This window comes from Ursus americanus, chromosome 6, assembly GCF_024610735.1.
Source record: "Ursus americanus isolate L20-20 chromosome 6, mUrsAme1.1.p, whole genome shotgun sequence".
In the NCBI taxonomy this organism is placed as follows: domain Eukaryota; kingdom Metazoa; phylum Chordata; class Mammalia; order Carnivora; family Ursidae; genus Ursus; species Ursus americanus.
The window spans coordinates 13518637-13546056 of NC_142132.1; the positions used below are offsets into that span (position 1 = coordinate 13518637).

A 27420-nucleotide genomic window follows, 5' to 3' on the forward strand; every position below is an offset into this window, starting at 1 on the left:
TCACACCCTGAGCCGAAGGCAGACGCTTAACGACTGTGCCACCCAGGCGCCCCTTCATGCAACTTTTTAATAAAGGATGCAGTCTCCAGCAGTCTGTTTGTTTTCTTCTGAACTTGTTTCTGTGTGAAATGAAAAAATGATTTGCACCTGTGTTTCACCATGTTACTTTATGGATCAAGAACAATAATATATGTGAAACCATGAGTGTCTTTGCTGGGTACCTTCAGTCCAGGTTTAGTGCATTATTCCTGCAGAAAACTGGGTGGCAATCAAATCAGCCTCAGGGACTATAGACCAGGCTCTGGAGTTACATTTGAGTTCTGTTGTCAACTGAATTGTGTTCCCCCAGATTTGTATGTTGAAGCCCTAACCCTCAGCGTAATGGTGTTTGAGGTAGGGCCTTTCATGAGGTAATTAGGTTAAGTGAGGCCATAAGGATGGAGCCTTAATCCAGTAGGACCAGTGTCCTTTATAAGAAGAGGAAGAAACATCGGGAGTGTATGTGCAGAGAGAAAAAGCCATGAGAGGACACAGGAAGAAGGTGCCTGTCTGCAAGCCAAGGAGAGAGGCCTCACCAGAAATCAAACCTCTTGGTACCTTAATCTTGACTTCCAGCCTCCAGAACTGTGAGAAAATAAATTTCTGTTTTTTAAGCCACACATTTTGTGATATTCTGTTTCAGCAGCCCTAATATAAGTTTGCAGACTAATATAAGTTTCAGTTTTGGCTTCAGTGTATAGTATTTGTGAGACCTCTAAGACCTGCTTAGACCTGCTAATGCCCAGTTTTGGGGTGATGGTAAGGATTAAGTGAGCAAATGAGGCGTTTAGTCAGTAGCTGGTATGGTAACTGTTTAATAAATCTTTGTTTTTCATAAGCCTTGAAAGGGGCTATAAGTTATTTTAACGGAGCTGTCATTTATGCTTTTGTTTCTTATTTAATCAGATAATTCTAAGCAAGCATTTACATATCAAAGCAACAATAAGAGAAATTCTTTCTGGGTAACTGGGTTGGGACTTTTTTAACAGTTTTATTCAGGTATAATTCATATTCCATAAAATTCACCTATTTAAAGCTTACAATTTAATGATTTTTAGTATATTGACAGATACATACAACCATCACCACCGTCCCTCTTAGAGCTGTTTTATCACCTCGAAAAAGAAAACCCCCTACCCTTCAGCTGTCCTCCTCCTAACCCTCTTGGTACCCCAACCCTAAGTACTAATGTACTTTCTGTAGATTTCTCTATTCCGGATTTTCATATGAATGGAATCATATGATTGTGGCTTTAGAGCTTACTGCCTGCCTCTATTACTTCTTTCACTATTTTTTCCTGTCCCCTCCCTCTCCCCCTCTCCTCTCTTTCCCTCCCTTTGGCACTCCCATTGTGTGTGTGTTGGTGTACTTAATGATCTCCCACATTTCTCTAAGGCTTTGTTCATTTTTCTTTATTTTTTCTCTTTGTTCTTTGGCTTACATAACCTCTGTTGCTCTATCTTCAATTTCACTCCTTCTGCCAGTTCGTATTTATGGTTGAGAGCCCTTTTGGTGAATGTATTTCAGTTACTTGTTTTCAGCTCTGGAATTCCTACATTTTTTTAAATCTACATAATTCCTATATTTTTATTGATATTCTCTATTTGATGTGACATTGGCATAATACCTCCCTTTACCTCTTTAATTGTGCTATTAAAATTTTTTGTGAACATATTTGTAATGGCTATTTTAAAGTCCTTTTCTGTTAACTCCAACACCTGGTCATTCTCGCTGGCAGTTTGTGTTGCCTGCTTTCTGTTTTATGGGTCAGAAAGAATTCTGCTTTCCTGATTCTTTGCATGCTTCATAATTTTTGTTGGAAATCATATATTTTAGATAATATTGTAGCAACTTTGAGCACTGGTCACCCTTCCCAGGGTTTATTTGTTTTTTAGTGATTGCCTGGGTTGTTTTAGGAAGTCTACCCTCTACCCCCATTGTGCCTATTGTTTTCACCAGTACCCTGGGGCATGTATTGTTCTACCATCTAATCCAGTCAAATTGTGGCTTTGAAGGAATCATTTCTGAGGTCTGTGTTTGATATTTGTTCTGACCCCAGGAGAGATCACCCAGCTCTCTTATTTCTTGTAAACTAGGCAGCCTTTATTATAGGCTGTATCTTCATTAAATCCAAGAATCTCCTTCCAGTTGCCTGACGTCACAACCTCCATTGTTCTTAAGAGCACACTTAGGTTTGAGCTCCATATTCTATGGTAAATGAAGTTAGTTCCTTTGGGAAGAGATCAGGAGCTTTTTTCATGGCATGTCTTTCCCTTTCCAGCCGCCTTAGCAAAAATTTTGAGCCAGGGCTCTGGAGCTGGGCGTGGAACAATGGCAGACTTCTCTGTGAGTGACACCCCCACTCTAGAAGCTGGGTGCAAGGTGGGGGAGAGGGTGGCTGCAGCCTGAGGTACTTCAGGCTTGCCTCTCTTGGCATATAACCGTTGTGTCCTGAGCCAGAGCAAAGATGACCAGGGCACTGTGCCCAATGTGAAATCTCCATTCCACAGATGGGGGCAGGGTCAAGGAAGGGAGCGCCCATCTCTTGACTGTGCCTGCCTGGAATTTAGCCTCAGTACTAGGTAGCAGAAGGCTGGATGAGAAACACTGCTGTCCTGCTCCTCTGAGGAAGTCTCAGTACTGTGACTCCCTTTGACTGGGAGCTGGAGGTGAGACCGCTTGTATTCTTGGCTGCAGCAGTCGAGTGTGGAATCTCTTCCTTGCTGAGCTTGTGGGAGGAAGTGGTTTTGGTTTAGGCACCAGAGACTCACACCTTTCTTACCAAATTTTTGTAGATTTTCTTGAATAGAAGTTCCTTCATTAAGCCTGGTATCCAAGATCTACAAAGAACTTCTCAAACTCAATACACGAGAAACAAATAAATCAAAAAATGGGCAGAAGATATGAACAGACACTTTTCCAATGAAGACATACAAATGGCTAACAGACACATGAAAAAATGTTCAAAATCATTAGCCATCAGGGAAATTCAAATCAAAACCACACTGAGATACCACCTTACGCCAGTTAGAATGGCAAAAATTGACAAGGCAAGAAACAACAATTGTTGGAGAGGATGTGGAGAAAGGGGATCCCTCCTACATTGTTGGTGGGAATGCAAGTTGGTACGGCCACTCTGGAAAACAGTGTGGAGGTCCCTTAAAAAGTTAAAAATTGAGCTACCCTATGACCCAGCCATTGCACTACTGGGTGTTTACCCCAAAGATACAGACATAGTGAAGAGAAGGGCCATATGCACCCCAATGTTCATAGCAGCATTGTCCACAATAGCTAAATCGTGGAAGGAGCCGAGATGCCCTTCAACAGATGACTGGATTAAGAAGTTGTGGTCCATATATACAATGGAATATTACTCAGCTATCAGAAAGAACGAATTCTCAACATTTGCTGCAACATGGACGGCACTGGAGGAGATAATGCTAAGTGAAATAAGTCAAGCAGAGAAAGTCAAATATCATATGATTTCTCTCATCTATGGAACATAAGAAATAGGATGATAGGTAGGGGAAGAAAGGGGTAAAGAAAGGGGGGGTAATCAGAAGGGGGAATGAAACATGAGAGACTATGGACTATGAGAAACAAACTGAGGGCCTCAGAGGGGAGGGGGGTGGGGGAATGGGATAGACCGGTGATGGGTAGTAAGGAGGGCACGTATTGCATGGTGCACTGGGTGTTATACGCAACTAATGAATCATCGAGCTTTACATTGGAAACCGGGGATGTACTGTATGGTGACTAACATAATAAAAAATCATTTAAAAAATAAAAGAAAAAATCATAAAGAAGAGAAAATAAAAAAAACTAATAATTTAAAAAAAATTTTCCTTCATTTGCTCTTTATCCTTAGGGACATTTCATAGGCTTTACGTGTTTTCTTTCTGGTTTTGTTTTTATTTTAATAATTCCCACCAGTTTTATTGCAGAGGGGATCAGCGGAGCTCTTCATGCTGTCATTTCAGAAGTTGATCTTTCTGGGTTGGCTTTTTAAGGCTTCTGCAGGAGGAAGTACAAGTAGCTTGTTCAGGGAACTCGAATGAGAAAAGAGTGACATTTTTAAGTTGATAGGTTAACAGAAGAAAAGGTTCATGAATTCTGAAGAAGGATAATGTAGGATGGGAAGGTAAAAGGAAGGGGTTAACTGCTGTATTGTTTAGATTTCTTTATGGGTTTGGGGATACTTAAAGCCTTGGACTTAAAAATTTTGAAAACCAAGGGGCCTGAGAGAATGTGAATGTATGGATTTTATTTATTAGCTTGGTGAACAAATAGCTTTATCCCACTGTTTAGTGTGTTATTTTTAAACGGAGTTCAGTTTGTGATTTTAGTGTAACTTTTGTGCATAAACACTTTTAGCAAACACTGCTAGCAGCATTAATAAACCAAGTTAGATTTTATTCCGTAGAACACTGAAGTCACACACCTGTGGGAAATGTTTTTATTGAATTTTAAGTTTATATATGACAAAAGTTGATTGATAGAGCAGCTGTGATTTAGCTGAATTGTTATAGTCAATGATGGTTGTGTATAGTATAGTGATCTTTGTAATGTTTTATGGAGTGACAGTGATGTGTTCTACGGGAGCCGTAAGACTTGTGTGTTGAAAGTACTCAGCTACAATAATGTATTAACGTAATAGATTTAGTTCCTAATTTTTTGTCCTTTCAAAAATTTGGTGCCCTTTTGAATCAAATGACTTAAAATGCAAATTAAGGCACTGAGGAGGACTTTCTGCCTTCCCCTTAATTCAGAAGCTGGAGGAAAGCACTGAACATTGTTTGTATACCTACTTATCTTTCCCTAAAAAGTTTTTCCTTTGATCCTGTTCATTGGGAAACCGTAAAACAGTATTTCTCCCCCTCTATCAATATCTTTCAGTATAAACTGCAGTGGGCTATTCATATATTCTAAATGTTTATTTCATTTTTAGTGTGAGTTTTTATAAATCAGCTCAACACATACTTGAGTCCTGATGGTTTGCATGAGGGGTACAAACAGTGTGAGACCAGGCCGCATTTGAGATTTCAAGGCATAAATGCACGGCAATTTAAGTGACTGCAAAATAAAGAAAAGTGAAAGCAGTGTGTGTGCTCTGCTGTGATCTAGGACCTAAAGCCAATTACGGAAAGCATTTAGGATTTGGCTAGGCTTTGAGACGTAGGGAAAACATTCAGTTAGTTCAAAAGGCCTGGAAAGCAGGAACGTGCATGGTATCTTCAGGGTACATGAGGTGACTACGCTTTCTCGATAGGAAGGTTTCTGATAAGGATCAATGCCATTGGAAAGATTAATTATGGTGGACCTTAGATGTGAAACAAAGAACTTTTGACAGTCTGTTTTTGTGTGTAGTTGGTGAGAAGCCATTGAAGCTGCCGTGTCTGGTGACACAGTGTGTAAGGTGAATTGAAAACTATAGGCCCCTGAGCCCAATTTTCTCTTCATTTTCCTTGTCCTTTGCTTTAATGAAGGAGTATGGATTGTGTTTCAAATTAAAGGTTTTAAAGCCTACAGTTCATAACTCAGCACAAGCTTCTCCATGAAAACCAGAGTATTAAAGAATAAGCACATTCAGGCCTGAATTATTCATAGGTAACTGAAGTGTTTGGGCTTTGATGTCGTCAGACTAGCTTGAATTCTAGTTTTGCCAGCCACCGTGTAACATTGAACAAATCCTTTAACTTATGAGGCTCACTATTCTCATCTGGAAAGGGAAGCTAGTTCTATCACCCTCTCAGGGTTGTGAATATTACATAAGAGAAAGCTTGGAAAGCTCTTAACACACTGCCTGGCAAATAGTAGACAGTTCTGATGAATACCTTTGCTACCATTAATTGTTGTTATTATTAATCATTATCATGTTACTAATTACTATGAATTCTATTGTTTCCAGGAACAGTGCATTCTGAATTTTGATCTTCTTCTATAGAAACACTCTTCCCATCTGATCCACAAAGAGTTGCTGCCCTGCCCCCACCCCACCTCCAAGTTTCAGGGTCTAATGGTGGTTTTTAGATTTTCTTTTTCTTCTGAGTGTCCTGCCTTGTCAATGAGGGCATGGCAAAAAAGACCCAGGAAGTCTGGGTGCCGCAGAGAAGACACCATCTGCTGCTAGTTGTAGGGGAGTATGATAAGCTTCGGATTTTTAGGGCTCATGCAGTATTAGGTTTTTGTTTTATGTTGCTTTCCTACAGGTAGTTTTTGTTATTACTCTTTAAACTGTGGTGTTTATTGTCCAAAAATTTAGACTTATCTTTACTTTTCTCAGGTTTAAGCCGTTTTTTCCATTCCAAACCTCACAAGGATTTGAGGAAGATGAAGAAGAGCATATCCATATACAACAATGGGCGCTTACTGAAGGCCGCCTTAAAGTTACATTGTTAGAATGTAGCAGGTATGTTCTTTGTTTAATTATTGCTACAATGGGAAAGAAAGTGCAGTGAAAATATATTTAAGCATATTTGTGTTTGTTCCCCCTTTGTGTTAATTTATTACGCATGATCTGTAAATCTTTAATCATAAATTTCATAAAACTAGTCCTTTCCAGCTTGCAAAAAATATAAACTGTATTTTAGAAAGTATTCTGATAGAGAGGATCACTCAGTAATTCTCAGACTTTTTAGATGCTTGATGCTCTGTTGGCATATTTCTAATTTACTAACTACTGGGGAGCTATTTAGGGTATAACATTTTTGAGACTTGTATGTGATAATTGGAAATACCCTGGAAAGTTGCAAAAGCAGACTTAGAAAGCCCTGTGATTCTTAAAATTTTAGAGCTGAAAGAGATCTCAGAAATAATCTTGCCCAGCCTCCTTATTTTACTTTGCCTGCCCTGTAGTCTAAACTGTGTTCATATCTTGCTTAAACTACCTATTATACTAACCTCCTTACTTTTCTCCTAATACTGGTTACCGATATAACGCCCAGAATGTGCTTTTTAAAATGCTAATCTTCTTGTCACTTTCCTGCTTAAAATTCTTAAATGGCTTCCCCATTACTAGAATATAGACCCAAATCCTTGCTATAGCTTACATGCCCCTCTTACCTCTCTGGCTTCTTTCTCCTCTCAGCCCCTCACCCATAGTGCCTCAGCCACATAGGCTTTCCTAAAGGAAGAGGTTGGCAAACTTTCTCAAGGGCCAGATAGTAAATATTTTAGGCTTTATGATTCACATGGTCTCTGTTGCTTGGCCATATAGTATGAAAGCAGTCATAGATGGTACATGGTATGGCTGTGTACCCATAAAACTCTACATATAAATTTCATAATTTTTGTGTGTCATGAAATATTCTTATAATTTTTTTCAATCATTTAAAAATGAAAAAACCTTTGGTAGTTTATAGGCTGCACAAAAACAAGCAGGGGGCTAGATCTGGCCCATGGACCATAGTTCACTATTCCCTGCCTTAGGTATTTTACCATACTAAGCTTCTTGTGCTGACTCCCCACTGTTTTCCAGGCTGAAGGCCCTACCCCATTTTCTGCTTCTTGAAACCAAACTTCCTTGACCCACGTCAACAGCTGCCTCTTTAATGTGTCTCCTAATCATTTCAGTATAAGTACACTGTCCTTATGCTACATTTCTGTGACACTTGTTTGTACCGCTTATTTGGTACTTATCACTTCTATTTTTATTTCCAGCCCATAATAAAAACAAGTGCCTGAGTACACAGTTATATTTTGTACCTAATATATTTGTGTCCTTGCTAATAGGTTAATTTTAAGTATACCTATAATGTGCTAAACATTTTTTTTGTTTTGTCTTGGAGTGATTCAGTATTGTACATCATTATGTCAGAGAGACTAAAAAGGAATTCTTTTATCAAAGACTGAATATGCTGTAGATTTTGTAAAAGGGACCGTACTGTACAGTAAAATGACATATACAATAAATACAAGTTTAAATTTGAATTGGCTAAGTTAATATGGTATGTAAGCATGACTATTAAATATCTATTTATAATTTGGGCTTGTCATATTAACATTAGGAAGGACATTTTTCAAGTGACCTGTGTGTCTAAGGAAATTTTGAACAGATGTTTCTTTTTTTCTTTCAGTGAATTTTCTTGTAGATTCACATTTCTTATAGATTCACAATCATACCATTGGATTATCTTTTCCAAAATAGTCATAGCAACTTTTAAACATTAGAAGGGCAATTTTTTTTTAATATTTATTTATTTATTCGACAGAGATAGAGACAGCCAGCGAGAGAGGGAACACAAGCAGGGGGAGTGAGAGAGGAAGAAGCAGGCTCCCAGTGGAGGAGCCTGATGTGGGGCTCGATCCCATAACGCCGGGATCACGCCCTGAGCCGAAGGCAGACGCTCAACGGCTGTGCCACCCAGGCGCCACTAGAAGGGCAATTTTGGACAAAATTTCTTAACTCTCCCCTATCTACCTACTCATCTACCCTTCCCCAAACCTGCAAAGATAGCCTTGAAGGAGATTTATTATTCATTTATTCAGCATACATTTGTTTACTATGATGTAGATAATGTGTAGTAAAGAGATAATGTTCTAGGAATTTTTATTTATTTTTATTTTTTAAAGATATTATTCATTTGAGAGCAAGACAGAGACAGAGAGAGCACAAGCAGGGGGAGAGGCAGAGGGAGAGGCAGAAGCAGACTCCTCACTGAGCTGGGAGCCTGACATGGGGCTTGATCCCAGAACCTGGAGATCATAACCTGAGCTGAAGGCAGACACTTAACCATCTGAGCCACCCAGGCATCCCCCTGTTTTGTTGTTGTTGAGTAAGATTTTATTTATTCATTTGAGAGTGTGCTAGGAATTTTTAAAAACTAGTTCTTTTGTCTTAATGTTGCTGGTGGGATTATAGATTGATTATATGTCTGTTGGTTGTTGCTATTTATTGGTGTCACCTTTGCTCACCATTCTTATCTGAGATACTGCTTGCTTAAAGCTTTGCTGTCAGCCTTGAATCAAAGACTTCATGAAGGCACTGAGCAAGTGTAGTTAGGCATTATTTAGGTCATGTTGAATGGAGATAACTGATACAAAGAAAAGCATTACAGTTTGTGAGTGTTTGTATCCTACTTTGTTTTAATAAAGAACTATATAATGAATCTCTGAAAGAACACATAAGAAACCAGTAAAAATTCTTATGGGGTATAGGAGAGGGAGCTGTGTTGATGATGGTTGATGAAGGTGAGAGGCAGACTTTTCACTATAAACTTTTATATTGTTTGATTTTTGTTACTGTATCACTAGTCAAAAAATTAAAAAGTAAGGACCAGTATTTCTAGGAATTTGATACAGAAAGCATGGACACTAGTTCTTAAGTCTTTCACATTTCTAGAAGTTGAAGGGGAAAGCAGGGAAAATAGTCTGTTCTTAAGTTCCTCCTGTAAACTCTGGTTATATTGCCATCACGTTCCCCCAGGTGACAGTTTAATCTTGGGAGGAAGCACACTATCTAAAGCGTTTTCCAGTCACTCTCTATATAAACCCAGCCATGTAAAGTTACCTAGTATTGTGGTGCTGTGTTATTTTCACACAGTTTAAGGATTACTTAAAATTGTTTATGAAGGAAAGAATAAATTACTGTTTTCTACTCATCCCTGACTTTTTGTCTTCGAATTGAATTCTAAACATTCTTTTCATATTCTTCTCATTAAAATCTTACTTACATTGTTTTTCTTCTAAACTTTTTTCTTAGTATAAGAAGTAGAACTCTCAGGTCAGATAAATTCCAAGTCTGTAGGATTTAAACTAAAGAGGACATGTTATTGTAATCTAAGCATTTACATTTTAATAATTTTTCCTACTCCTGAATGTAAACTTATCTTGTGTGATATATTATAAACTCTAAAGCAGAAAGGAAGTGACACTGTAAAGAAAGTGGAAGAAAAAATAAGTGCCATTTTTTTGGAGGGAGGACAAAAAAAAATGCTTATTTCAGTTTTGGAAACTTAAAGGTTAAGACTCTTGAGATATTTTTACCATGACTACTTCATTTAGTAATATGAAAAGGTTTGAGGCAAATAGAATAAAATTATTGAACGATCAAATTTTTAAAAGAACAGAAATATTTTTTTAAAGATTTATTTATTTATTTTAGAGAGAGGGAGAGCATGTGCATGGGGAAGGGACGGAGGGAGAGAATCTTAAGTGGACTTCCAGCTGAGCTCAGAGCTCAATCCTGGGGTTTGATCCCATGACCCATGAGACCATGACCTGATGCTCAACCCACTGAGCCACCAAGGCGCCCCAAGAACATAAGCATTTAAATTAAAACATTTCTGTGGACCATTTGTAGGTGGATAAGTTGTTTTGAATTAGCATGCTGTCATGAGTTAAAGTTTCCTGGGTTTTTAGCAATTAGACATGAATATTCACATTTCTCTTGCTTGAAAGAGACCTACCTACATGTTCAGGTTGTTATAATGTCATATGTATCATTTACTATTGTTAATAGTTTTAGGTTAACATTCTTATAAATGCTTACTTCTTAGGCTTGTAGAACTTGACCTTGAATCTGGTAAAAATAATGGAACTGTAGTAATTTTTTCCCAAGTCCATAAAATAGAACATCAAACTCATTATGCCCAGACAACCATAGTTCTCTATGAGGATTTCTTTTGCTTTCTTAAACTTTATAATTTGAAGTAAAGCCTGTGTTGCGAGGACTTTTTTTTTTTTTAACTTTATTTTGATGTAGTTTCAGACTTACAGAGTCTGCATGAAGATTTTTATCAAACTTACCTGTTGTAAGGCTTTAAAATGCATTTTACCAATGAGGAAACAAATCAGAAGTATCCGTAGGGGGGAAAAAAAACTTTATGCTTTGGAAATATTGGAGTTGTACAACTGGAAACTTTATGCTTTGAAGGCAACATAAAGTGGAAATAATACTGGCATTTGAGTTAGAAAGTGCTGTGTGCGTATCCTAGCCGTGTGCTTTTATTGCTGTATATCCTTAGACAAGTTGCACATCTGTAGAATGGGCAAGGATGCTTGCTGCTTTGCTGGTAATTGTGATCAGAGATAGGTACATAACCCACAGTGCCTGCTGCATAGCAAGCCTTCAATAGATGTAGCCTCTGTTTTTTTTTTAAGATTTTTATTTACCAATTTGAGAAAGATTGCACAAGTCACGGGGGTTGGAGGATAGAAACAGGGAGAGGGACAAGCAGACTCGCTGAGCGAGGAGCCCAGTGCAGAGCTCTATCCCCCAACCCCGAGGTCATGACCTGAGTCAAAAACAAGAGTCAGATGCTCAACCGACTGAGCCATCCAGGTGCACCAGTAGTGTCTGTTATTATGCCTTAATATAATCATAGTATTTATCAAGAAGAAAACAAATCTTTAAACAAAAGTATATTTCTTTGCATATTTGGTTGTGAGAACTGGAATTTTTTTTTTTTTTAAAGATTTTGTTTATTTGAGAGAGAGCATGAGTTGGCAGAGGGAGAGGGAGAAGCAGACTCCCCGTGGAGTAGGGAGCCAGATGTGGGGCTCCATCGCAGGACCCTGAGATCATGACCCGAGCCAAAGGCAGACACTTCACTGACTGAGCCACCCAAGTGCCCCCTGGAATTTGAATTTTATTACTTTCAAAGGGTCTCACAGTGTAAAGGGAAGTTATTTTCTAAGTATCTGAAATATAGTTTTGAATTTCCCAATTAAAAACTTGGGGGCAGAAACACAACTTTGCCTGTAAGAATTAGTTCTAACACTTTGTATTTGTCAAATTTTTTAAAAACAGTCATTCTGAAATTTTTTTGCATTGACTAAAGCTGATTTTTTTAACCATAGATGAACTCAGTTGCTGTATTCATAGCACTGCTATTAGAAGATTAAATTTCACATTCGTGTTGCAATCATATTGTTAAGATTATCTTTAGATTTATAGTTTATCTCATAAATTATTTCCATCCTAAAGGATTTGAAGTATTTTGCAGAGAAAATATATGCCCATGTGCAGTTAAATAGAAGATAAATTATATCAAAAATTACCATATAGAGAAGAAAAGACCAATTTTCTGGCAGCAAAGGAAACTTGATGGATTACTTAGTTCTTATTTTCTGGTATATTGTACATGTTCTTCAGGGGAAAAGAAATTCTGGCACCAAATTCCAGATGGAATTGTCATATACATCTTTATGTTAAAAGACATTGATGTAATAGATACATTTTCTTTTCTTTGGCTTATTTTATCAACCAGTTACATTTTAAACAAACTAAGATTGTAGTTGGGGAAGGCAAAGCCTATGAAATTTTGTTGTGTGAGAGTTCTGTACTCTAAAGCAGTATATTTAGGGTAGCCTGTCCTAATTATAGATAGGAGATTCTAATTAAGGTCAGTTCTTCACTGAGTCACACTGTTCTAAAGTCTGTATTTTGTCAGTAGCTTCTGAAGTGTTTTGTTTTACTGGGTTCCAAAAATATCATCATTTAAAATTTTTTCAAATGTTAAGACAGAAAACCACAGCAGTTGACATTCTACTCTATTACCAGGAGTTTTCCCTTATTCCCCAATTATCTATTATCAGCATGGATGCATGGATTCCTATTTTTTTCCTTACTGTCGTTAATTATTTTGGTGCCTAAGTTGTCCCAAATTTGGCCTCTAGGAGCTTCTTCAAACTGGCTCCTGTATGCTGCTGCATCTGACATAAATCTGTCTTTTTTATTTATTTGTTTTTTAAGTCTTTATCACTTTGTGGTATAACAGGCTGTTCTAGGTTCATTTTGTATCTTCTCTGTCACAGTCCTAGAATCAGCTATTTTTCCAAAGAGCCCTGGTTCCTTTTAGTAGAAAATACTAAAAACCAAGATCTGGGTATTGGGTGTATTCATTGCTACTCATATATAATCATAGGCCCCATTAGTGGACAGTTAGCATATAGGCACTTATAGGTATATAATACATACAACATATACATAATTTAGAAATCATGAATTGACCCAGTATTTCTAATTCCAGTTCATTCTCATAGCATGGTTCCTTGCCTTGGTTCTTGCTGCTTTCATATTGTTGTCCCTTGAACCCTGGCTCCCAGTAACATCACAATTTACTCATTTGCTTAATCCCGTAATACATCTCAAATAGTTTCAGAATTGCTTTGTCTGTATAAGTAGAGAAAACATACTTAGGAAAAGAAATTAAGGATTTATTTGCAATTCTCCCCTGCTCTACCCAAGATTAAGGGTATACGGTCAAGTACTATAATCATGAATTAGATTATTTTTCTCAGTGTGTTATGTTACTCATTTGAAATATAGCTGGGTTTATTTTTTTCTGTTTGCTTTCAGTTTCACTCCTTCCCAACCCTGCCTTTCCATCCTTACTGGTTTTTATTTTAATATGTGGGGCATTAACATACTTCCAAAACCAAAACCAAAAACTGTACCAAAACATATACAGACAGTCCTTACTCTGCATGGAACTATGTTAACCAAAACCCTGCATATCAGAACACTGCAAAGCAGGGACGGAGTTCTCATATGGAGTGACTCAAAGTAAGGACTGCCTGTACAGTCATTCAGATCTTCTGTATCTTTACTGATTTTTTTCATCTACTTCTGTCAATTACTGAGTGAAAGTGTGTTTAAATCTTCAAGCAAGACTAGGAATTTATCTCTTTTTTGTAGTTTTATTAGGTGCATATTTCTTCTTGATGTATTGACCCTTTTACCATTATGAAGGGTCCTTTTTTGGTCTCATAATATTTCTTGTCTTGATATTTATTTTGTCTAAATTGATAAAGCTGCTACAGTTTTCTTATGTTTATTGTTTGTACGGTTTCTATGTTTTTTTCTACAATATTTTACTTTCAGTCTTTTTGTGTTTTATATTTGAATATAAACAGTTGGTTCTTTTGTGTATAGTCTAACAATCTCTGCCTTTTCTTTGGTGTGTTTAGTTCATTTACATTTAATGTAATGATTAAGTTCTATTTAGGTCTGTCCTTTTGCCATTTATTTTTTGTCTCATCTGTTTGGTTTGGTTTGGTTTTTTGCTCCTCTGTCCCTTCTTTCTGTTCTTCCTGTTTTGTGAATCAAATATTTTTAGAATTTAGACTTGATGCAGACCTTCAATTTGTAAAAAGCACAGTATCTTTGAAGCATGGTAAAGTGAAGCACAGTAAAAGGAGATATGCCTATATTAGGGGAGGCAGCTTCCAGGTGACATTTTGATAGAAGGAATTAATCCTTTAATAGCACTATGTCCATGTTATATAGGAAAATGTTTAGTTCTTCTGTAGAGAAGCCTGTTAACCTCATGGATTTTGAAATTCATTTACAAGACAAGCTGTTTTAGAAGTTACAACCACAAAATAATTTCTACTTTGCATTGGTTTGTGAACCCTTCATTTAGGTTATGTATTATTTGATTCTGCTCACTTGGTTATTTTTTATTCTAGTGGTAACTGTTTTTTAAAAAAATTTTCTGAAGCAAATAAGGCTAAACCTTAACTTTTTTTTCCTCTGAGTAGTTGATAAGTGGGTGTTGTTATATTATCAGTATTTACTTTAATGTTTGATATTTTATCTTTTTTAAAAAGGGAAAATACCTAGCTTAATTTGAAGATATTTGGGAGCATGATTCTGCAAATACTTATATTATTAATAGCATTTATTACCTGCAATATATAATATACAGTAGACATTTTGCATTCCTTATTTCCAGCTCTCAGAATATCTTTACAAAATCAATAGTATTTTATCTATTTTGTAGATGATGAATTGAGATCTGTAGGTTACTTGTCCAAGACGTCCTATCTAGAATTTTAATCTAGGTTTGTTAGACTCCAAAATCCCTCATTCTGTTCTCTTTATATCCTTTAAAAAAAATTTATCAAGGAAGAATATGGTCCTAAAATTTTTCATTTTATGTTAGAAATATTCAAATTTGGGGAATTTTTTACCTATTTGAGGGCAAGTCATAATTTTTTAAATGTTACCTTTTCAGGAGGATCTTGGAACAGATCTTGTGTACCAATAATAAAGTATCATTTAGATGAAGGCTGAAGTCTTTCTTTCATGGAAGAAGAGATCAGAGGAAATTAGCTCAAATATGAGACATTTAAATTTGTGTGAATGATGTTAAAAAATGGGAGGAATTACTTGGAATTGTTGCTGAATATTATTCCTTCAGGTCTTTAAAGTTATATACATCTGTGACTATAAAGGTCTGTAACTGAATTTGATATGACCCCACCAAATGAACTGAATTCCTGTAGAGATCTTGAGACTACACCTGTATTTATTAGCTGCTGAAGTTCCTCTAAGAAAAAAAAAAAGATATTAGTTTCTATACATTTCTCTAGGCTGTAGTTAAATAACCCTCCCTATAATTAGGTTGCTTTCGACTAGAAGCAGACTTTTCAGAAGATTCCAAATTTGGAATTCATCTGTCCTGGGTTTCTCTTTTCTTCCCCCACCTCCTCTTCTCTAAGGTTATTGTGTTGGAAAAGAGTATTGTTTCTTTTGTAATTGCATATATCCACTGCTATTACATATAGCAAAACAGCTGCTTTAATTCCTCTGATGTCTGAGTTGTAAACGAATTTAAGAAAATTAAATAGTAATTAGCTGACATAAAACCACAGCTCTGTTTTAAAATGCCAGATTCCAAAATGTTTTAAATGTGATGTTAGTGTGCTGTTTACTTATATATGATACCTTCAACAAGAGTGAACTATAAAATGAGCTGTGGCCAGAACATAAAATTTAAAAGAATGTTATAGCTTTGAATTTTCCCTTTCTTTACACCATTATGCCATAACTGCCAATCAGTACTTCTAATGTTTTTTATTTGTAGATAGGATTGATGATTTTAACCAAAAGATAACAACCTCTTTCCCCCCTTTTTCCGTGAAAACTTCTTGAATTCATTCATCTCAATTTATGTAGCCCAGACCTTCATTCACTAGCTGTGTGATCTTGGGTAAATTACCCATACCTCTCTGTGCCTTAAGTTTTTAATCTGTATATCAGGGTAATAATAGTACCTGTCACATAGAGTAATTGTAAAAATTGAGTAGGATAATAAACGTAGAAGCTCTTAGAACTGCCCCATGCTAATTGTTAGCTGCCACCACTGCTCCCAGTTCTTCTATCACTACTGCCATCACTTTTGTGTAAATAGTGTGGTGAATACAGAAAAGTGGGAAGTCCAGTGCCTGTGCTCTAGAAACTTAGAATGTAGTTGGGGCTAACAGACAAAAACAGATGTATAAACAAGCCAACTACACAAGGCTGTCTGATTTGAAATGAGACTGAGAGAATAAATACTATAGAAATTTAGTGCAAGGAAAAAATACTCTGGTGTTGAAGCTGCTATGGAAAACCTCATGGATGTGAGGTCTATCTTCCAAGACAGGTAGACAGATGGATGGTAAATTTTAGAAAAAGCCAATAAGATAGTGTAGGTGATTCCATTATTATTTAACATAGCACTAGATGTCTTTAGCGTCAGCAGTCAGACAACAACAACGACAAAAAGAAAAGGCATCCAAATCAGCAAGGAAGAAGTCAGACTTTCAATATTTGCACATGACAATGATACTGTATGTAGAAAACCCAAAAGATTCCACAAAAAAAAAAAAAAAAAATGCTAGAACTAATATGTGAATTCAGCGAAGTCATAGGATATAAAATCAATATATAGAAATGAGTTGCATTTTTTTTAAAGCTTTTATTTATTTATTTGACAGAGATAGAGACAGCCAGCGAGAGAGGGAACACAAGCAGGGGGAGTGGGAGAGGAAGAGCAGGCTCCCAGCAGAGGAGCCTGATGTGGGGCTCGATCCCATAACGCTGGGATCACGCCCTGAGCCGAAGGCAGGCGCTTAACCGCTGTGCCACCCAGGTGCCCCATGAGTTGCATTTCTATACACCAATAATGAAGCAGCAGAAAAAGAAATCAAGGAACCAGTCCCATTTACAATTGCACCAAAAACAATGCGATACCTAGGAATAAGCCTAACCGAAGAGGTAAAAGATCTGTACTCTGAAAACCATAAAACACTTACGAAAGAAATTGAAGAAGACACCAGAAAATGGGAAAAAGTTCCATGCCGATGGATTGGAGGAACAAACATTAAAATGTCTGCACTAGCCCAAGCAATCTATACATTTAATGCAATCCCTATCAAAATACCACCAGCATTTTTCACAGAGCTAGAACAAACAGTCCTAAAATTTGTTTGGAACTACAAAAGACCCTGAATAGCCAAAGCAGTCCTGAGAAAGAAAAGCAAAGTTGGAGGCATCACAATTCTGAGCTTCAAGCTAGCTATATTCCAAAGCTGTAGTCATGAAGACAGTATGGTACTGGCAAAAAACAGATGCATATATCAGTGGAACAGAATATAAAACCCAGAAACAAACCCACAACTATATGGTCAGCTAATCTTCAACAAAGCAGGAAAGGATATCCAATGGAAAAAAGTCTCTTCAACAAATGGTGTTGGGAAAACTGGACAGCAACATGCAGAAGAACGAAACTGGACCACTTTCTTATGCCATACACAGAAATAAATTCAAAATGGATGAAAGACCTAAATGTGAGACAGGAAACCATCAAAATCCTATAGGAGAACACAGGCAACAACCTTCTTGACCTCAGCCATAACAACTTCTTACTAGACACATCTCTGGAGGCCAGGGAAACAAAAGCAAAAATGAACTATTGGGACTTCATCAAGGTAAAAAGCTTCTGCACATCCAAGGAAACAATCAACAAAACTAAAAGGCTGCCAGAGGAATGGTAGAGGATATTTGCAAATGACCTGTCTGATAAGGGGTAGTATCAAAAATCTGTAAAGAGTGTATCAAACTCAATACCCAAGAAATAAAAGTAATCCAATTAAGAAATGGGCAGAAGACATGAATAGACTTTTTTCCAAAGAAAACATCTAGATGGCTAACAAATATGAAAAGATGCTCAACATCATTCATCATCAGGGAGATACAAATCAAAACCAAAATGAGCTACCACCTCACACCTGTCAGAATGGCTAAAATTAACAACACAAGAAACAACAGATGTTGGCGAGGATGCAGAGAAAGGGGAACCCTCTTACACTGTTTTTGGGAATGCTAACTAGTGCAGCCAGTCTGGAAAACAGAATGGAGGTTCCTCAAAATTAATATTTTAAAATTAAATAGTTAAAAAAAAAATAGAACTACCCTATGACCCAGCAATTGCACTACTAGATATTTACCCAAAGGATACAAAAATGCAGATTTTAAGGGGTACCTGCACCCCTATGTTTATAGCAACGTTACAACCATAGCCAAACTACGGAGAGAGGCCAAATATCCATCAACTGATGAACGGATAAAGAAGATGGGGGGGGGGGTGTATTCACACACACACACACACACACACACACACACACACACAATGCAGTATTACTCAGCCATCAAAAAGAATTGAAATCTTGCCGTTTGCAATGAGATGGATGAAGCTAGAGTATATTATGCTAAGCAAAGTAAGTCAGAGAAAGACAAATATGGTATGATTTCACTCATGTAGAATTTAAGAAACAAAATAGATGAACATATGGAAGAGGGAGAAAGAGGAAGCAAACCATAAGAGACTTGTAACTATCGAGAACAACTGAGGGTTGATGGACTAAGGGAGGTGGGGGATGGGTTAAACAGGTGATGGGTTTTAAGGAGGGCACTTGCTATGATGAGCACTGGGTGTTATATGTAAGTGATGAATCACTAAATTCTACTCCTGAAACCAATATTACACTATGCATTAAATAACTAGAATTTAAATAAAAATTTTAGGGGCACCTGGGTGGCTCAGTCGTTAAGCATCTGCTTTCGGCTTGGGGTGTGATCCCAGGGTCATGGGATTGAGCCCCATATCGGGCTCCCTGCTCTGCTTGGGAGCCTGCTTCTTCCTCTCCCACTCCCCCTGCTGGTGTTCCCTTTCTCTCTGGCTGTCTCTCTCTCTGTCAAATAAATAAAATCTTAAAAATAATAATAATAATAATAATTTAAATAAAAATTTTGAACACAAAAATAAAATTAAAATAAAATAAAATCATGTAGGTGATTGGGAAAAGAGCCAATAAGACAAAAGTGAAAATTTGTATTTTCAGGGACCTGAGTGAAATATAGATGTTTATATGAAAAATCAGGGCCAAATTTGCTAGCAGAGGAAGTCCAAGATAGTTATCCTTTAATCAGAGAGAAGTTATTAAAGGTATCTGAAGGTGACATTAAGAAACACTTGTTTTAAGAAGATTGCTATTTATAAGGTAGATTGCATATAGAGAAAGAATAAAGACCTAGAGCCTAATTAAGAGGTGTTAAACAGGGTAAAGGTGAAGAGGTAAGCACTTAAAAGATACGGATCAGTAGGGACAGAAAGAAAGGGACAAATAGGATAACTAGGACAGGGTTTCCTGAGTGGCTGAATATGTGGATGGGTATAGGTGGGGGAGGAAAATGACTGTTAAAGGAGGCAAATGACTGTTAAAGGTTTGAGTTGAATAGAATGGTAAAATTGACTTTGATCTGGTCATCACGTATTGATTATTTTTCTAGATATTTAGAGGTTATAAAGAGCAAGACACAGCTACTGCCTTTCAGGACTAGTGGGAGAAATAGAGGTGCCTTTTTCAGAGGGGGATGAATGTGATTTTATATGTCTTTAGTAGCAGGGTGTGGTTAGATTTTCCCTATGCAAGTATTCTGTAAACTTGGGGTTTTAGAAGCAAAGCAGGAGAAGGGTGCCTGGGTGACTCAGTCAGTTGAGCTTCCAGCTCTTGATTTCAGTTCAGGTCGTGATCTCGGGGTCAAGAGATCCAGCCCTGGGTTGGACTCTGTGCTCAGCGTGGAGTCTGCTTGGGATTCTGTCTCTCTCCCTCTCCTTCCACTTGCACATCCTCTCTCTCTCTCTCAAAATAAATAAATCTTAAAAAAAAAAAGCAAAGCAGGAAGACGACAAGGACTGAACATTAGGTTTGGAAGTCTTTGTCATAGACAAGAGAGTTGAGTTCTGAGTAATATGGTTTCACAGGAAAGGAGGGGGTAGTATAGGCCCTAAGCACATATAGGAGGAGGTTAGCCATGTTTGATTCTTTTCATAACCTGTGAGTTGATAAAATTTGACTCCCTGCAGGTGTAAGACTCCTTTCAAATCATTAAAAAAAAAAAAAAAAAAAACTTTTATTTTTCCTTTTTGGTATAAAATGAGATTTTATTTTTAAGGTTTCATTTATTTATTTGACAGAGAGAGGAAGAGCACACAATAGGGGGAGCAGCAGAGGGGGAGGGAGAAGCAGGCTCTCCACTGAGCAGGGAGCCCAATGCGGGGCTCGATCCCAGGACTCTGGGACCATGACCTGAGCCGACGGCCATGACCTGAGCCGACGACCTGAGCCACCCAGGAGCCCTAAGATTCTTAGAGAAGGGCACATTGGGAATTACTTTCCTTTTCTCAGTGGTTTTGTCTTGAGTCATATAAATTCTGTCTCTTTCTTGATAGGTGGTGTTTGTGTTTATGTTTAACATGAAGTTTTAATATATTTTTGCCTTTAAAAAAATTAACCTTTTGAACTTGGAAAGAACTTTCATAGAACTAATAACATCTCTTTCAGGAGACAGAGGGGTCTAAAGGTAATTTCCTTTGTCATTTTGTTCAGCAGTATGGACTCTTCCCCCTTTCAAAGTAGTATAGTAAAAAAATTTTCTATCATTTCTTGCTTATTCAGCATATATTAAGTGTTCATTTGACTCAAAATATACATTAGCCAGTGATTGTAACCATGTATTTCTGGTGCTTATATAATCTGAATGGAAAGCCTTTGTTTAACAACTCAAGATTGAATTGTAAGTGATTAGAGATGCAGGATGAAAATTGATTCTTGTTTTAAGTGTTCTGCCTAAACTAAAGCAAATTCTTTCTAAGTTCACCTAACTAGCTGGTGCTTGTGTTTCTGGTAGGAAATTCTTCCTGGCATTTCTCCAGAAATTTACATATTTTTCCAAATCTCAGGAGATACCAGTCAAGAAATCAAGAAAATGTGGGGGAAATGTTACAATTCTTCTGTGAGAATTAAAGCTTAACATTCAACATAGGCATTACTAGGTGAAGGAATCCACTGACTACACGTCAAAAGCAGGCACGGGAAACACTGACGTAGGAAGTGTGTCCTGAGGACCAGATACGGAGTTTATAGAGGGGAACGGTCGTGGTCTGAGCAGTCCGTCTTTGGGTGTAGCTTATGCCCTGTCTGCTAATTGGTAGTCATTCTTGCAAACAAAATAAATATTAATAAATTCACATACATAGTATACTCTATATAAACCCTAGGAAATACTACTTTTTTTCCCCCAAGAAATAAGTTTTCTAAGCAAAGTAAATCCTTAAGTTGGCAGTATGACACATGCTTCTGTGTTGTGTTAACTTTTCTGAGAGAAACTAAAGTTTCTTTGTTAGAGTACTAATAATGTTTGCTGGCTTTTTCTACTATTTGAATATTCACTATAGGCTACAGTTCTTTGTAAGTGCTTTAATGGAAGAAACGTAAAGAGAAGATGTGAATGTTGTGGGATACTCTGACATAGAATCAGAAGTTGATCTAAAATCAGAATTAATAAAAGCAGTATCTATTTCAGTGGTAAAACCAAATTCTGGACAATCAAGCAAAATATCTTCATTATTAAAAAAAGAAATAAAGTTATCTGAAGCAAAATGAACCCTAACATCCAATCTGGAGGTGTTTTTTAAAATACTTTTAACAGTTGGACCAGTTGTTAGCAATGCAAAATGAAAGTTTTCTGTGTCTGGGATCTGGTTTATCAGGCCAACTAATGCTTTGTGTACTTCAAAATTTCATTGTTAAGAATAACTATTAAATGTTAAATATTTGTGGTGTTTTAGTATTTTAAATGATTTTCATTTGGAATTTATTTTGTTTCAAGGTACCCTTTTAATGTTTTCCGTTATCAAATACCAGATAAAAATCATGCTTACGTTTTATTGAAATATGAACCTTGTCACAATATTGATTCATGGTAATGATAAACCAAGTATTTATTATCATATCTTTTTGTAACAAATGTTAAAATGTTTAAAAGTTTTAGTGTAACCCTAATAATCATTACTGTTCCTTGTCATGATCATTCTTTTTTTTAAAATCATCTTTATTGAGGTATAATTCACATACCATATACAATTCATCCATGTAAAGTGTACGATTCGTTGTGTTTTAGTATATTCACGGGGTTTATGCAACCATCATCACAATCTAATTTTAGAACATTTCTGTCCCTCCTAAAGAAACCCCATACCCATTAACAGTCAAATCCCTATTCCCCCTAGTCCTCCTCCCTAGCCCTAAGTAACCACTATCTACTTTCTGTCTCTATAAATTTGCTTACTCCAAACCTTTCATATAAATGTGGATTCATACAGTATGTGGTCTTTTGTGACCGGCTTCTTTCACTTAGTATGTTTTTGAGGTTCATTCATATTGTAGCATATATCATTAATTCATTTCCTCTTATTGCCAAATAATATTCCATCATATGTATATTCCACATTTTATTTACCTCTTCAACAGATGATGGGCATGTGGTTTCTCACGTTTTGGCTATTAAAAATAATGCTGCTATGAACATGCAGGTTAAGTTTTTCCATGAATGTATGCTTTCGCTTCTCTTGGTTATATACCAGGAATGGGTGTGCTGCATCATATGCTCACTTTAAGGAACTGCCAAACTATTTTTCAAAGTGGCTGCACCATTTTACTTCCCTCCAGCAAAGTACAAGTATTCGTTCCTCTGCATCCTCACCAGTACTTGTCTCCTTTTTTGATTAGCGATTTAGTGAGTGTGAAGTAGCATCTCGTTGTGGTTTTGATTTTCATTTCCCTGATGGCTGATGATGTTGAGCCTATTTTCATATGCTTATTGGCTATTTGCATATCTTATGTGGAAAAATGTCCAATTTTAAATTGAGTTATACTAGACCCTTAGGGGATACCTAACTTGCAAATATTTTCTTCCATTCTGTGAATTGTCTTTTCACTTACTCGGTGATGTACTTTGAAGCACAAAAATTTTAATTTTGTTGAAGTCCCATTTATTTTTTTTCCCTTTGGTACTTGTACTTTTGGTGTCCTATCTTAAGAAATCATCACCTAAGTCAGGGTCACAAAGATGTGACTTTATGTTTTCTTCTCTTACATTTAGGTCTGTGACTCATTTTGAGTTAATCATTGTTCAGTTTTGTGGTATTCTTTTTAAAAAACGTTAAAAAGGTGTTATAAAAATATGAGAAAAGTGTTATGGCTTCAGGGAGGAATTCTGATAAATGTGCTTTGTCATTCCTGAATCCTGAAGATTAATATCTTTTGGGAATTTGGGAGCGTTAGCTGGTGCATAGCCTTCTGTGCATGATAGTGAAGGCCTGTAGGTAGTTCACTCTTTTGAACAGATGGTGGCAGCAGAGCTTGATGAATGAAAATTCTCATTTTTCTCAACTTAGTATTTTATAATTATGAATCTTCTTAATTTTTTGACAGTAGACTGTTAAGCCCAAAGTTTAAATTTCCTTTTAAGATTAAAAACTATTTAAATTTAGGGGCACCTGGGTGGTGCAGTCATTAAGCGTCTGCCTTTGGCTCAGGGCGTGATCCCAGTGTTCTGGGATCGAGCCCCACATCAGGTTTCTCTGCTGGGAGCCTGCTTCTTCCTCTCCCACTCCCCCTGCTTGTGTTCCCTCTCTCACTGGCTGTCTCTGTCAAATAAATAAATAAAATCTTAAAATTATATATATATATATATATATATATATATATATATATAAAATTTTAAAAAATTAAAAATAAAAAAATAAAAACTATTAAAATTTAGGGCTGGTTGTGTTTTTGGTCTTATTCAGGTTTTTAGTTTATGAAGCCAGTTTGTGAAATATGGATGCGATTTGCTAGCAGTCTCCAACCTTTAGGACACAGTTTTCTCATATTACTCTAATATGTTTTATCTACCTTTTTTTAAAATCTCACTTCTACCCCCATGATCTTTGTGTAGACATAAAGTAATAGAGTAACAGTCAAAATGTTGATGAACGCTAAAGCTAGTCTCAAGCTTACTCCTGAAATACGTTGGTATACTTACGTTCTGATTTAGCAGACAGGTGTATGGAAGCTAGACATGTGGGTAATATTTTTTTCCTTCAATAATAAAACTGCTTTATATCAGCTCAAGAATGGGCCTGAGATTTCCTTTTTAGATCTGAATATTAAGCAGTAAAATTAGGTGATGCAGTTATTCCTTGACAGTTTTCAAGATAATAGAAATAGCAAACACATATGGAACACTTAGTGTTTGCTAGGTGCTATACTAAATGCCTTGTATGCATTGTCTTCTTTTGTTCTTACAACAGCTCTAAGTGGTATCATTCTTGCCCTGAATTTTTCAGAGAAAGACATGGGTTTTGAGAAGTTAAATAATTTGCCTAAAGTCACACTGTTAGATAGAGAAGTGTGTGGGTGTGTTCATAAGCAACTATATTGTACTAATTTGTGTGTGTGTAATTTTTATACAGGTGGTATGATCCTATGTGTATCACTCTGCAACTTATTTTTTAAATTCAACAGTCTTATTTGAAGATCTATAACTTTTGCTACTATGTATAGATGCCTGATCAGTTTGTTTACCTCATGAATACATACTACTTTCTGTTTGGTTTAGCTGCTAAGAAACAGCTTGTCCTGGAATTTCACCTGATTTTAGCTTTACTTCACTTTTCCACTAGAGGGTGTACTAAGTGTTTGACTTAATTTTTTTTTTTCTGTTACCAAAATTATAAATAGTAATGGAGTAATTTATTATTTCTTGTATAATCAGAGAAAAATTTTATTGCGTATAACTGGTGTAATAGTCTCCTTGTTTTATCTTTATACTGCAGGTTACTCATTTTTGGATCCTATGACAGAGAGGCAAATATTCATTGTACACTCGAGTTAAGCAGTGGTGTTTGGGAAGAAAAACAAAGGAGTTCTATTAAGACGGTACAGTGGATTTTACATCTTTATAAAGTTTGTGTTCTATAAGCATACCTTTAATAATGTTTCTATATTTATAGAGTTATTTTTGGTCATGTACAAATCATTGTGAACAGCTCTTATTTGTCTTGTTTTGTGGTACAACAGTAATACAAATCACTAGTTTGCATTAGAAACCGTGTCTAATTTTCCTTCTAGAACTTCAAAATTATTTCACAGGGATGGAATTAGAAAGAATTCTAAACAGCTTAGAAAGCGAGTAAATTTAGAGCATGCTTTCATTCAGTAGATGTTTTATGAGTGCTTACTTTGTACTAGATGCTGTGTTAGATTCGGGAAACCGTTCAAAACAAGAAAAGACCCTGTTTTTGTGGTGCTAGCATGGGATAGAGGTTTGGCATGAGGGTTAGAAGAGGAGAGAAGTGAAATACATGTTATAGGATGGAGGTAGAAAATGACAATAAATGGGTAAACCAGAGAAGTGAACTAGGTAATTTCTGGAGATTGACAGATACCGTGAAGAAAATAGGATTATGATAGAGCAGATTCTTCAGATCTGATGATAATAGGGAAAACTTCTGAAGAGATGACACTGGAGCAGGATGCCCCAGTTAGAATTTCAGATAAACAGTGAAAAAAATTTTTTTTGTTACGAGTATTCACCCAGTTTTTATATGCTAAGTCTGATGACCCTACACTGGAGACAAGGCCTGAATCCTGAAAAGGAGCAAGCCACCTGGAGAGTCTGGGGAAATGAGGGAGTGAAAGGCATTTCCAGCAAAGGGAGCAGCAGGTGTGTGAGGGCAGTGAGTTTGAGGAACAAAAAGAAGGCTAGTACAGCTAGAGCGTGGTATGAGAGCTAGCAAGTCACGCTTAATCTTTTAAGGGGTTTGAATTTCATTATTTGTGGTGGGAGAGTTTTAAGATGACAAGTGACATGATCTTGTGTACATTTTGCACAAAATGTTCTGCTTGTGTAGACAAAGGATTGTAGGAGGACAAGAGTAAACCTAGAGAGAGGTGGGTTGGGAGGCATTTAGGGGAAGCGTTGGTTACTGTAACTAGGTGGTATCTGAGAAAATAGAAAAGAAGAGAATGGATTTGGGCTATATACTCTTGGTGTATGAAGAACTTAGAGTTCTGGTTTCTTTTTTTTTTTTAGTTTATTTTTTCTTTTTAATTCAATGGTTTCTTTTTTTTTTTTTTTTTTTTAAGATTTTATTTATTTGACAGAGAGAGAGAGAGCCAGGGACACAAGCAGGGGGAGTGGGAGAGGAAGAAGCAGGCTCCCAGCGGAGGAGCAGGGCTCGATCCCAGAATGCCGGGACCACGCCCTGAACTAAAGGCAGACGCTTAACGACTGAGCCACCCAGGCGCCCCTAATGGTTTCTTTTTTGATTAAAAAAAAAAAAAAAAAAAAAAGACTGTTACCTAAATTGCAAGACTGAACAAATATAAAGGCTTTTAAAATATATTAAATGCTAGAATTAAACAAAAATGGTGCTTTGCTCTCAACATGGTTTAATTGGACTTGGATTCTTTGGGTTCTTAAATGAGGGAAAATTGTTGCTAGTTATTGGTTAATTTGTTTCCAAAGTGAGTTGGTAGTTTCTGAATATTCTGAATAGCAGTTTTAATAGCAATTATTATGTGTTTCTTGTGTTTTGCATAAATCTAGTAGTCTATTAAAGATTTAGAGCATTTATCAAAATTGTCTACAGAATGTCTGTATTAAGCCCATGAAGTTTCACAATGGAAACAGAATTCCAGAATTTTATGGCTGAAGTGGGGACGGGAGTGGGGGGGCAGTCTATGCCCTAAAGGAACCATATCCCTTTTTTTAGACAATTTATTTCATTTATTAAGTATATACTGAAATATTATGGGTTTGGTAGTAATAAAATTCCAAGAGTGAGTCTTGGAACCCCCAAACCTCACTGGAGTTACTTTTTAGTCTTTCAAAAGTTAAGATCCATTTAGCACGTCAGTAGTTTTTTTGCAGGAATAAATTATAGTTGTATTCTTTAAAGATGTACTTAATAACTTAGATATTTAGTTGTTTCTATTACATTTAATTTTGGGCAGCAATATAGCCAGTCCTGTGGTTATTATTTGTAGCTGATATTTAGGAAAACTATTTCTCTGTTATGTCTTCATTACGGTGAATGGGTTTCTCTGAACTATGCTACCTAGCTGTCTTATAGTAGTGATGATGTGTATTTGGTATTTCTAGAATAACCTGTTATTCTTTGTAGCATTTTAAAAAATAGTCACAATTCTCAATTTTTAGAATAGGTCTGTAAGTATATCTCCATGCTCTTGGAGAACATGACCTTTTTTTTTTTTTTA

At 36.5% G+C, this 27420-nt stretch overlaps 1 protein-coding gene across 1 annotated transcript in view; it reads left to right on the forward strand.

The window, feature by feature from the left end:
- PDZD8 (PDZ domain containing 8) overlaps positions 1–27420 on the forward strand; it is an 83202-nt gene that overhangs the window by 19444 nt on the left and 36338 nt on the right. The window contains exons 2-3 of the mRNA XM_045803234.2: positions 6323–6448; positions 24975–25077. Coding sequence (XP_045659190.2) covers positions 6323–6448; positions 24975–25077 — 229 coding nt within the window. The remainder of the gene's footprint in view (positions 1–6322; positions 6449–24974; positions 25078–27420) is intronic.